The sequence below is a fragment of the Salvia miltiorrhiza genome, chromosome 8, assembly GCF_028751815.1.
Source record: "Salvia miltiorrhiza cultivar Shanhuang (shh) chromosome 8, IMPLAD_Smil_shh, whole genome shotgun sequence".
In the NCBI taxonomy this organism is placed as follows: Eukaryota; Viridiplantae; Streptophyta; class Magnoliopsida; order Lamiales; family Lamiaceae; genus Salvia; species Salvia miltiorrhiza.
Window position 1 is genome coordinate 49,923,406 of NC_080394.1, and position 13,609 is coordinate 49,937,014.

The 13,609-nt window shown below is 36.9% G+C and overlaps 1 protein-coding gene and 1 non-coding gene across 2 annotated transcripts; both read right to left on the minus strand.

Annotated features, from left to right (window-relative positions):
• Positions 1-16: 16 nt before the first annotated feature.
• On the minus strand, positions 17-5,813 carry LOC130998861 (probable serine/threonine-protein phosphatase 2A regulatory subunit B'' subunit TON2). The gene is made up of 12 exons (XM_057924285.1): positions 5,498-5,813; positions 5,323-5,414; positions 5,192-5,254; positions 4,828-4,926; positions 4,004-4,162; positions 2,973-3,044; positions 2,743-2,875; positions 2,596-2,660; positions 2,206-2,281; positions 1,231-1,332; positions 788-980; positions 17-487 (listed from the first exon to the last, which is right to left on the minus strand). The coding sequence occupies exons 1-12, from the start codon at positions 5,628-5,630 to the stop codon at positions 247-249; spliced, it is 1,428 nt and encodes a 475-aa protein (XP_057780268.1). The 5' UTR covers positions 5,631-5,813; the 3' UTR covers positions 17-246.
• Positions 568-686, minus strand: LOC131002070 (small nucleolar RNA snoR104). Its single transcript, XR_009094150.1, has one exon. It is a non-coding gene; the product is annotated as a small nucleolar RNA snoR104 (small nucleolar RNA).
• Positions 5,814-13,609: the final 7,796 nt, after the last annotated feature.

Genomic DNA, 13,609 nt, shown 5'->3' on the forward strand with positions numbered 1-13,609 from the left:
TCTTGAGATGTAGAAATTTGCCAACTGTTAATAAAATCATAGATTGCAAGTTAGCTCGACAGTGATATAACAGTTACAGTACATGATAATTCTATACATATATAATTCTCAGCACTTAGTCTTCTTCTTCAAACCTAGCTGACAAATCCACAATTTTCCTACTGGTTATGATACGTTAAACACATTGAAAAATCACACCTTATCTGCAACATGTGTTATTACTACAAGTGGCTCCGAAGATGAAGCCTATTGTTCCTCTTCGGGTTCTTCCTCTTCCTGGAGAAGGTTTTCTCTGTTGTCATGTGCCCAGAATCCACGCACGTCAATTAGCATGCTTGCAACCGTGCCACCCTGTTTGCAAGCAAGTAGATCGGCTAGGGTTATTCTCAACGGGTCGGCTGGTTTGACCATATCCCAGATTTCATCCCTCACATCCTCGATACAAAGTTCATAGTTGCCGCCTTCAATCCATTTCTGGTGAACATCCCTGTTCCATAATGGGGAAAATTTTAGTATCATACAATATATAATATTAACAACATAAAAATTCTTGGGAAGATCCCGAGCTCGTGTGTCTGGCAACTTGAGACATGTAGATTGTGCTCAAGAGCTACATGCAGGAATTCCAGCAGCTTTTTTTGTTGGAAGTTTGAATCAGGAAACATTCATAGCTCTTGATGCTACCCTTCTTTACTTCCAAATTATTATTATTTTTTCTTAAATCAAGGTGCACGTAACAAATACTCCAAACACTTCAGCAACAAAAACAATCACTTTAAAGCCAAACCTGAATAATGTGTGAATATCAGCAGTCGTGAGGAATCCCCTCCCATTAAGATCAAGGCATCTAAACAAATATGTTAATCCTTCTGGAGTATCTTTATTCTCCAAAGCCAGAACAAAGTCAAGAAAACTCTCAAAATCCATCTCGCGAGCATTACCATTACCATTTTTGCCACGTCGGACATGCTCATCAAACACTGATAAGAAAATGATAAAAAGAACTATTGAAGTTGACTACGAAAAGAAATAATACGGAATATGGTAAACATGAATTTGTAACAATGATGCTAACTATAATGTGGAAGGGTGTTGAAAAATATGCAGCAAATTGAATTATCATGCCAAACAACTGAAGAAAATGTATAATTGGCTGTGGATGGACAAATTTCTCAATTAATAGAGGTATTTTTGTAGTTTTTGCTTTTAGAGGATACAGTCGGTTCCTACCTCTTTCAATGAAAATATCTGTCAATGTCCCATCTGCATAATCTCGAAGTTCCTGTTTGCTCAGTGATCCGCTCATATCTTTATCAAGAGCGAGGAACATATCTGCAAGGACCAATTCCAGCACTTATATAATATTCTAATAAAAACAAAACAAACATCTGAAATAGGCGACAAAAAATTATCAAGGAATCAAAGCCAGTTTCCAACCCCAGAAACAGGCAGTCAAAAGAAAATTATATAAGTCAATAAAATTGTTTAAGGAAAAGCTTAATTCTGGAGGAAAGAGAAGAGTAACATGGAAAGGTTCAAGCCACTGGATGGCTTTCGTTCCTGTTCATTAATGAACAGAGAAACAGGAACTGGAGATGGGTTGACATTTAGCACTAAGAAACGAACGCTACAAAGTACAAAAGAAGAAAAAAAAAAAAAAAAAGGACCCAATGTACACTTCAGACTTTACTAAGTAGAGTATAGAGAAACAAAGTTAAATTATAATGACGAAAAACAAGACAAAAACACAAGTACTATAAGAGTTACAATTGAAATCTAGAGTCTCTAGCCAAGAGGAAGAAGTACCTAATTCCAACAAGAAATATTAAAATGCAAGAATGAACAAATTTACATGTTGAATCTTCAGGAACTACTTTGCCACAACTTTGAAATAGTAGAAGCATTAATATGCTAGGATTAATACAAAATCTTGTATATAGATAATAGAAGTTCGCAAGTTTTAATATGCCTGAAAGTTTGGCTGGAATGTGATGGAAGAGATAAATGTTCAAAATATTTTAGTTTTAAACCGGGCTATCGAATATTAATTGGAAATTTAGGATTGAAACAAAATCTCTTGTAGTAATATGATAAAAGACATGATACAAGAACAGATACCGCCTTAAATGCTTATATTTGTAAACATGAAGATATTACTGTGAGGAAAAACATTTCTGAAACAAAAAGTAAGGTCAAAGAACAAACCACATATGCGTTGAGCAGATGTCAATGAGAACCAGTTTTCAGCTTGTTCAGTATCTGTCGCTTCTTCCTCACTTTCCTAGTGTACATACAAGATAAGAATAATGTTATATTCACGACATACAGGGGAAGGAAAAATTGAGCAACAAAATGCCTTGAGATGCTCTAGCTTTTTAATGCAAGAAAGGTAAAAAGATATGAAGACTTCTATCTAAATGCTGGAGTTGAATAGTGAATACCACATGAATTGGCTACTTTGCAGGCAGATTTTTGGACTAAAGAATTCAGGCTATAAAACCAAGGTCAAAATGCAATCATTTGAAATAGAATAAATTACAGAGGAAATTTCATTCATCAGGTATTGAATTGATTTCAAATAATACTAAAAATTACCTGATGCAATTCCATTAGCTCTTGAAGGCAATTACTAAGGAGGACTTTCTTTATGCATGCCTTTCCTGATATCAACAATCAGTATTTATATGCATATTAGACAGGGACAACTTTAGAAGCAAGCCAACTACTAGAACTGAAGCCAACCTCGCTTATGTGGATCACAAAAGAAGAAGAATTTGTGGGCAGCTATGCGACAATACATTTGCATAAAACCAGCAGGCATGTCCCTCAACTGAGCCAAATTGGGAATAAGACCTCCGATGTAATTCTCCATTTCCTGTTCATAGAGAAAAAGGGAAGTTAGAACATTTGAGTTTGTAGTCAACAAAGAATTCCAATCAAAATCAAAACTTCAAAAAGTACAATGAACATACGTGAGGTTGAAGAAAGCCATCCGAATCCTCATCGAGCTCACTCATATCAATTCTGGCTTGAGTGAGAGAAACCTGGACGTCAAGTGATCAAAGCATTATTTCATAATTAAGAATCTTTGCATGCAAGCATCTCAGGACCTGGTCTCATCCATTTAATATACATACTGCAGTTACTGAACAATTCCTTACCCAAAAGAACCCTCAACTGAAAGGCATCCATAGCAACAGTGAAAAATTTATACTGTAAATAGTGATAGAACTAGTGGAAAGAGAAACAAGGAGCTGAGAAATATGAAATATGAGACTTCCAATTGGCAATTTAGCAAGAACTATGTCAGTTAAGTTTTGAAGGACCAATTAATCATCAAAAAGCTTCAAATTTCTGTTGGAAGTTGTCTCCAGACATCGCATAAAGAATGCTTGTTACTGATTTGTTATCTTCAAATAACAGTTGTGGAAACCTGGGTCATCTCACCTTTTCACACATCTTTGAATAACTAGATAAGATCACCAATGCTATATAGTGATATACTTACTGCATTTTATTATTTTCTGTACCAGTATCATAATCGCTAAAATGCACATTAGGAGAATACATAGCCAAACTTTAATCTGTTTCAAAAGAAATTCTAGTCGAGAACAAATATCGGCATTGCTATTAAACTTCTCTCAGAAACTTAACAAGTCTTCAACTTCAACATAATTGTAGCTCATAAAGAGCAGAGAAGTAAGCTACAACATGTTGCCAAATTTTATGCTTTAGAAAATATAAAGGTATTAGCAGTTTAAGGGCACTTAACATTGTGCGACTATGTTTTATAAAATCTAATATTTTTCATATTTTAGCTATCTTTCATTGAATTGTCAATTTAGTTTCATGCATTTGGTTGTATACTTGTATTAGTCCATATCGAGGTAAACAGAACCAATAAAATAACAAGGACCAAGTTAATATGCTATGCATCTAGATGAGATGGGGAGGGCTGCACAGTTAAATTTTCCACAGAAACCAAAGGAGCAGAAGCTTTTACCGTGCGCATCACATAGAGGTAGAAAGGGAGGATGGATATTCGTCCAGATTCATCTTTCTCAAACTTCATGAAATTTGAGGGACTGAAAAAGCGCCGGCATTTAAGGCCAATTTGTTCTGTACATACGGAGGCTATGTGGCAGAAGTCTTCATAATTCATCTAAACAATTGCAAGAAAAACTATATCTCAGTCCAACATGTTACAACCAATCATACAAGCATCAGATTATCTGATGCAGTGAAGATAGAAACTGACGATTCAAAGATAACTGTACAAGAGACAGTAGCGGAACAAAATGAGGAAACCCCCGTTGGAAGCCCTGAAAAAGAAGTTAAGAATAATGCAACTATGATTCCACAATGCAAATACATGCCAGATAATGTCATTTACTAACAGCATATGGTTAGAACACACAGTGCTTGACACTATAAAATGAAAAAGAAGATCAATTTGCATATTGCAGTCAGGCAAGATCTATACTAAGTGCATCTCATATTAACTGAATACTCAGTATGTGATGATTAAAGTTCCAAGAAATTGGTATTTATGTGATCAAAGTTCATAACTATCTGATATTTCAGAGAATAACAATCGAAAGACAAAAACTATTAGTATTACACTATACGAATCTATTTGACATACTGCAACCTTCAACAGTTCTTTACCACGTACATAAACATTTTAAGTATCTATAATAGCATATGTCTGGTGGATAAATCCGTGCAGCAAAGGTAGAGAATAAAGCTTTAGAACTCCAAATATACCACAACAGAAATATTTACAAACTGTCTTAAGGAAGAAAATGAAAGCAAACAATCAGTAACCTTTTCAGCACCAGTGGCATCGTCGATTACACAATTTTCCCTCAGGCAAACCCACATAGCATCCAAGTCATCAGCATTCAGCAAGAGATCAGATTGTTTCTGATTGGAGGAAAGAGTGAATTCTAGTTATACATCAAAAATCCAAGTCAAGCAACCCATAATAGGAAAAACAACTGATTATCAGCGGTACTATAAACATGACCTCCCAAGGACATCTAAAGGGCAAGCAGGTTCTTGTTTGAGCCAAAAAATAAGAACCAAAACGAACTTTTTAAACAGAAACAACATCTCAACGGAAAGAATGCTGACATACTGAAACAAAATCAGATCTGCAAGTAGCAAAACACAAATTCATACCAAATACCTTGAGAAAACGATACTTGGCCAGCCTCTGCACCCTATGACTGATAGAACCTTCTTCCGGTTTCTGAAATCGAAAAAAAATAAAAAAACACAACATAAAGCCTAATTTATTATTTTTATTCCAAAAAATACCTTCTTGTAGAAGCTCGGAATGGTGCCAGCTTCAGCGCTCTTTTGTTGCTTTGCTTTGAATATGTCGAGCAAAATTCTTTTGGTCTCTAGTTCTGAATCAAGCAAGTAATAATTCCACATTTTCAGTCTAGGTCGAAATTATGGGGGAAAAAAGCAATTGTAAGTAGATACGCACCCATGAGGGCTTCGGATCCAAGGCCGGCGCCTGATCCAATGAAGCGACGGAGATTACGAACCCAAAGCATTGAAGACGCCGTCGGAATCTTCCGCTGCGTCGATGCCTCGCCATCGCTGGACCCACTGTACATTTTCGCCTAATTGCTTAAGCCCTCTCTCTCTCTCTCTCTCTGCTTCCCAATCTTACCTCACCAACAATGTCTGCTAACTTCTTGTTGTGATTGTGGGCAATATTGCAGACTTCTAACTTTATTCAGGGCTATACTACAATTACTACTATTATAGGGACCTTTTTATAATATAAAAAAAACCCTGTATCTTTTTTTGAAACGAGATGAAGTATAATTTGTAGAGAGGTTTGAATACCACAGAAAAAAAATTATTAATGTAGTAAAAAATAAAGAGTTAATTGCATTAAAATACATGACTTTTTCCCAAAATTTGATTTTTTGACAATCTTTTTAATTGTAGCAAAATTTTCAACAAGCATTCAATTTATTGCAATGTCCGTCCCCGGAAAATTTCCCGGTCAAATTAAATCTGAGTTGGCATTTCTAATGTCAACGTGGCCTCAGAAATGCCAAATCACACCCCCTCTGCCTCCCACGTCGCCCCCACATCGCCCTCTGTCTCTCTCTTCCCCATCCCCTTCCCAGTTCCCCCTCTCCCGATCGGCTCTCACCCTCTCTCTCACTTCCTCCAGATCTGCCACAACCGCCACACCATCGGCTCTCACCTCCGTTGGACGCTTCTCCTTCCCCCATCTCCCACCGAGAGAGAAAGGAATCGAGCGGCGGCGGCGAGTTCACCTCAGCCAAGAGATCCCCTCTCTCTCACTTCCTCTACCGCCCTCACTGCGTACACTCCGCCGCCGGAAAACCTCGCGCAGTGAAGGTCCCAGAAAAAGTCGGTCCTCGCTCGCCGGCAGTGGGGGATGTGGGAAGGGGAAGCGAGCAGACGGAGGTCCTAGAAAAGAGGATCTAGGATTTCATAGGAGGAATGGGGACGAAGTCTGCGGTGGCTTTGGGTGTTTTAGAGAGAGAGAGAGAGGCCGAGAGAGAGAAGCAACGGAGGTTGGCTTCACCCGACCATTGTAGTCATCGGATTTTAGATTGCAACGGCGAGAGAGGTTGTGTCTAGGCGAGGAGTTCTTATTGTGTGTGTGCTGTGAGATGGTGAGATATGGAGAGAGATGAGGCGGAGGAAGATGGCGACGGTGGTTGCCGAGAGAGATGGGGGAAGAGAGAGAGAGAGGGTGATGTGGGAGGGGGAGGGGGTATGATTTGGCATTTCTGATGCCACGTTGGCATTCCGGCTGCCAACTTAGATTTAATTTAGCCGGAAATTTTTCCCGGACGAACATTGCGATAAATTGGAAGCTCGTTGAAATTTTTGCTACAATTAAAAAGATTGTCAAAAAACTAGATTTTGGGAAAAGGTAAAGTATTTTGATGCAATTAACCCAAAAATAAATCTGTATAATCTGGATCGAACTAATTTATTGACTTGGATACTGACGTAACAATTTTATGTATGTGAAGTATCCTTTTACTCTAGAATAAAAATGTACATAATTTTCTAATGACAAATTTATTGCAGTTTTTTCTTATTGAGGAAAAATTTATTGGAGTTAATATGCTGAAAAGGTACTATATCATTTTGATAGCTCATTGTCAATTGTTTCTTGTATTTACTAGTGAGTTGCTCTTTCAATTTTGACCATAAATTACTAATACTATGCTCGACGGGACATTACTTTTGCTGTAATAGTTTCTTGTTGTCAATTATCGTGTTGATACATATATTAATTGTTTTATTTAATTTCATTTGTTGTTCAATTTTTAGTGGGGCATCACTTTGTTGTCTTTGTCATATTCTAGAACAATAACTAATGCAATTATTAGTGGTATGAACAATATAACATTCACATATGTTGAGTCAGTTCGAGGCTCATCCACGGATGAGACCACTTATGAGTCAATGCCTTGCATTTGGGAGACTCATCCAACTGACTAATATTCATTAATTTTGATTTTTGTATTTTTTATTTAATTTAAATAACATAATTACATAAATTAAAATTACTTAAATTAAAAGATATAATTAAAAATTATATAAACTTAAAAGTAGATTAATTAAAATTAAAATAAGGGCTAATTGCCTGTAAATCCCTAACGTTTACACGGAATTGGTTTTTGCACCTATTTTTATTTTTCTACTTTTAAATACTTAACCTTTCATTTTTGTCTCAAATTTGTCTGATGACCGATTTTTTCTTACGCCGGCGCCGAAAATGCCACTGTGACAGCCGAAACTGATGAGGTGACAGCCCGAGTCGAACTAAAGCTGGGCGTCAAAGCTGGATTGCCCGAGTCGAACTAAAGCTGAATTATCGAGATTGGGAGCCAAGGTTGGGTTGCCAAGGCGAGAACAGGCTTAAGCTGCTGAGATACCTCTCTATTGATAAAGTTAATCCTGTCAAGTCAGCGTTGCACCAAATATTCAAGATAATAGTAACAATGACATTAAATAATAATAATAATAATAATAATAATAATAATAATAATAATAATAATAATAATAATAATAATAATAATAATAATAATAATAATAATAATGATGATGATGATGATGATGATGATGATGATGATGATGATGATGATGATGATGATGATGATGATGATGATGATGATGATGATGATGATGAGAGATATCCCAGCACTGTTAATTAAGCACAACATTGGTGCACAATTTAGTCCTCTTCACCCAGTTTAATAGGGGTTATTAGGAGGGTTAATTTTAGTCCTCTTCACCCAGTTTGATAGGGGTTATTAGGTGAGCTAATTAACATTTCTATAGAGTTTTCATTGTTTGATAGGATTGTTAATAATACCTATGGCTCGCAGAAAACCCAAGGCCCGCATGAAATCTGCTGTTGTTCTTAGAAAATAGATCCACCCCTCTCCAGTTAATTATAATCCAATGTACAATTAAATGCTAGTATTACTTTTCGTGTGGACAAATTTGCCACCCCCTCCCCCCGTCCCCTCCCCAACCCAAATGAAATTCAAAATCGAAGGCATCATTTTTATGTACTGCTCCATTCGTCATTTTCTTGAGAACAAATGAAGTACATGTATATCTCTGTGCATGCGGAGGTACTTGTCGGTAAGGTTTTGCGCAATTTTTGGTAAATACGATATCCACGATGGATTCGGTTATACATCTTCTAGGAATATTGAATTTTTTCGAAGAATTTTTGTTGTAGGAAAGCATTGAGTACGTGTTTCAAATGTTATGACTTTTGGGGGGGGGGGAGGTTCTCCTTTCGACTGATATATTCAATTTTTCGCTTGGGGATTTCTAAAATTTTGTGTGGGATTGATTATCGGGTATGGTTTTACATCTTTGGTAAGTGATGATTTTTTTAAAACATTCATGTGGTGGGGAGTAGGGGTGGGAAGATAGGGGTCGGGTATCGGGTAGTAACCGATACCGACCCGAACCCGATCGGGTATAGGGTACTCGATACCCCAAAAATCAGGGTATCGGGTATTAATGTGAATGAAAAATCGGGTATTGGGTATACCCAAATACCTGATTAAAAATAATATATATTTCAAAATTATTTAATTAAATTTAATAAAATAATACTTCAAAACAAATTAGTAGCGACCCTAATATCTCCCTCCCGCTTCCCAGCGACCCAGCCTGTTCGAGAATCCCTCTTACTCCCAACGACCCACCGGCGACCCTTCGCTGTTCCCGTCGAATCTGCACGCAGTGGCGACTGCTGCACTCGCCCCCACCGACCACCGCGACCTTCGCCCCCAAGTCAGAGCTTGTTGTTCTGCCGCCGCCGAGCTTGTCGGCCCCACCGCGACCCTCTTCTTTTCGTCCTTTGTTTTTTCTCCTGCAGCAGCCGCGTCGCGCCGCCTCCGAGCTCTGACACCAGGTATGCTTTTTTTTTTAACATCGATTTCAAACAGTAATTATTTCAGAATTTATTGTATTGTTGTGTTATTTACATCTTCTTGTTCAACTCTCTTCAGTTTCCATTGAATATATAAATCTAAGGGTAGAAAGAGTGGCTGGATCTTATAGTTTGTTTATGACAAGCTACACTTATCACAGTTTGTAGCAATAGCAAATTCTACATAGAATACTCATACCATGATGTTTAATTGATTATATATACTGTTGGATTTTCATATTTTTGCAGTTTATTTGACAGATTGATGAAAACTAATTAATGCACCTTTTTTTTTCATTTTGTGCTTGAGATTGAGTTTGTCAATCAACTAATTTGTCTTAATTGAAACACAAAAGCTGAAGATTGAGTTTTCTCATTTTCATGTTGGATCCATTTTTATCAATGTTGAAAAACAAACATATTTGTTCCCTTGTGGATTGTCTAACAATGGAATGAGTTCCGTTAGGTCACTTTGCTAGCCTGAAAGATTGAATTTGTTGTTTAGATTTGTCTGTGCCCTGTGGGCATTTGTTTGTGCTTTCATATGTTCATCTATAGCTTGTATTTTTCCTCTATGTATTTATAAAAGTAGTATTTCATTTACATATATTGGATTTTCAGTTTATAAATTCAGTTTGTTGTTTTGTTTTGTAGTTTCCTACATTGTTATGACATATTCTCGCACCGTTCAAGATAGTAATAGAGTTGAGAAAGAGGATATTGATATTGATGATGCAGATGATGATGGGTTAGAGGATGTTCCTATTGGCGAAGACGGGGAAGAAATAACACAAACTGGAGCTCAAAGTGTTGCATCAAAGAAACGGAAAGGAGGTGCACGCTCAGATCGTTGGAAAGGATACATAATTTTATGGGTTGATGAAGGTGATCCTCCGACTAAAACGCGCAAGGGGAAGTGCAAGACATGTGGAGCTATAATTTGTGCCGATTCATACCGTAATGGAACCAATTGCTTCAAGAACCACACTATTTTATGCTCTAGAAAGCATAAAAATGCAACAGACAGTCAAACTGTATTGCATTTCACACCTGCCGGCGAAGATGGCACTAGCACGTTGTCACACTGGAAATTTGATCAGAAATTTGTTCGGCTCACTTTGTGTGAGATGATTATCCTTGATGAGCTCCCATTCATACATGTGGAGCGTGAGGGCTTCAAAAAATTTGTTGCTGCTGCTTGTCCAATGTTCCAGATCCTAAATTTGGTGGTGAATGATGGTTTACTTGAGACTGGTTTGTCGGTTCATAGAGTTAGAGAAGTAGTGAAGTGGATCAAGGCCTCTCCATCAAGAGCGTCAAAATTCTATGACTATGCAAAGATAGTCCAGATTGAATCCAAAAGGCAATTATGTTTGGATGTCCCTACACGGTGGAACTCAACATATCTTATGTTAAAGTCAGCTTAGCCATACGATGTGGTATTCAGGGTGTGTGGGGGTATGTTTCATTCATATACAGAGGACTTGAAGAATAAGAAATATGAGAATGTGCCTATTGGACCACCTGAAGCTGTAGATTGGGTGAATATCAAGAAGATCATAGAATACCTCAAGAAATTCCACGACCTCACTCTTCTCGCATCCAGGGCTTCATCTGCCACTTCACACCTCTTGTTTGTTGAGTTGTGTGATATATTTAATTTTATTGCTGAGTTGGAGCTGAGTGATGATTATGAGGTATCTTCGATGGCTACCAAAATGAGGGTGAAGATTGAAAAAATATTGGTTGGAAGAAGTAGATTCAAATGCAAATTTGAATAGGCTTCTTTATATTGTTTCTGTATTAGACCCTAGGCAAAAGATGAAGCATGTGAAGACAGTGGCGGATCTAGGATTTTTGAATTAGGGGTACAAAAAAAATTATAAACTTGAATGTAAAAGATATATAATGTTAAAAATAGTACATCATCCCATAACATTGTTCAAATAAAAAAAATTACATAACTATCTTATTTATCATCTAATGAATTTAAAACTAATAAAATCTTTTTCTTAATTCCAAAATTCTCACATAATTCACACACTAATTTTTTTAAGTTGTTGCGTAGTGCATTCCGTGGACGGTGGCAATTCTTTCTCTAACTCTATCTCAAAAATTGAACATTTGCTCTTTAATTTCTCTTTAGTTTAATTTGTGTTATTTTTTTACTTTTATTTATTAATCTATATCCACCGTTCTTAAGTTTTAACTTGAACTTGGGCTCAAAGCCTAAATTAAAATATAATCATCTAAAAAATGGATGCTCACAGCTCGGTTAAGGGTACAAAAATAAACAAAACAATATTTAAATACATATCTAATACTACTAAAAATAAATAAAATTTGGGGGTACAGCCGTACCCCCACCAACTCACTCTGCATCTGCCATTGTGTGGAGATATGCTTAAAATCATTGTATGGTCCAGAACATGGTGTTGTTTAAGTGAGTGAGGTCATCATGGTATTGAAGGAGTTATTTGAGTTTTATACGACATCTCATTATGTGGCACCCACACCTCGACCACAAACTAGTGCTTCTACATCTTCAGCATTCACACAGAGGAGATCAGGACTTCGTAGTGCACTTAGTCTTGTGGCTTTGCAAGAGAGTGAAGAAAATTGTGAGGATCTCGATACAAACAAGCTCACTATCTACCTCACCGAGAAGCAACACAAAGTGGTCTACCAATTTGATATTTTGTCTTGGTGGTCGAGCAATACTCCACGTTATCATGTACTTGCTGAGATGGCCAGACGAATCAAAGTGGAACTTGTGCAATGAAGTAGCCATGGACTTCATGTTTATTAAACTTTGTGGTTTATTTGATATTTTTTGTGTAATGATATACTTAAGCCGTTCGTTCAATTTGAAACTTTAGAGTTTAGACTTGAGATTTGTGCTTGTTGATTGTTCATTTGTTGGTATCTGTTATTTGTTAATACATTGAATCAAAAACGTACACAATTATATAGGGCAAATAGGGGCCACATTTTTTTTTTGAAAAAATCGGGTATTAGGGTACCCGAATACCCTATTAAGCAAAATTGAGTATTAGGGTACCCGAACCCAACCCAATTGCTACCCCTAGTGGAAAGGCATCGAGTATGTGTTTTAAATGTCAGGTTTTTTTTTTGGGGTTTTCTCTTTTCGACTTACGTATTCAATTTTCGCTTGGGAATTTTTGAAAAAAAAAATTGGATAGCTGAAATTCAATTGTAAAACTGCATATCTTAGTTGTATTCGAATAAACCATGCTACAAATTGTGAATTAAATTAGATCTTCCTCTGCATTTTTTTTTTGCCAATAGCTGATTTGGCTTCTTGAAGTTTCAGGTTTTCTGCCTAGCTACATAGAAGTTGAAAGATTTCTGGAGATTTTGCAATAGCTTCATTGTAGTTTGAGGTACTACCTCTATTTTGCTAATCTTATGTGTATTCTTCTTATCCAATGTCTTGTGCCTTTTTTATAATTGAATTTTTTTTGGCTACTGCTCTTTGTTATTGTTGTGTACTTGTACTATTGGTGATCTCATGTTGTGTTGCAATTACTTGACGAGGCTACATATAACTGGGTTTTTTTGTACTTTTTATAAACTAAAATAGGAATTATGTATTTGGTGAATCAAATGATGGTCATACTATTTTTGATGGAAATCAATGGTTTAGCTTAGGGGTGTAAAATCGGGTACCCCACGGGTACCCTACCCGCGGGATAAAATGACAAAATACCCTACCCTCACCCGTCCTGCGGGCACTATGCGGGTACCCTCATAACCACAGCGGGTATTCGCTGCGGTTATGAGGGTACCCACACAGTCCCGCAATTTTTTTGTGGATTTTAATTTTGCGGGTATTTTATCCTGCTGGATTGTATTTTTTTCCTCTGGAGGGTATTTTTATCCCACAATTTGCGGGTACCCTCTTTACCCGCGGGTATTTTGTCCCTCATTTTATAAAAAATTACATGCTCTCTGTAGTGTGCTCGCAAATTTCCCCGACTGTTCCTCTAAACTCTGCTCTTTGTAGTGTGAGTCGTGACTAGGGCTAGTGGAATGGAGTTATTTTTCTATTTAATTTCTAAAAATTAATAATTATAAAAAGTATTTATTTAATTAAAAATTACATGCGGGTATGCG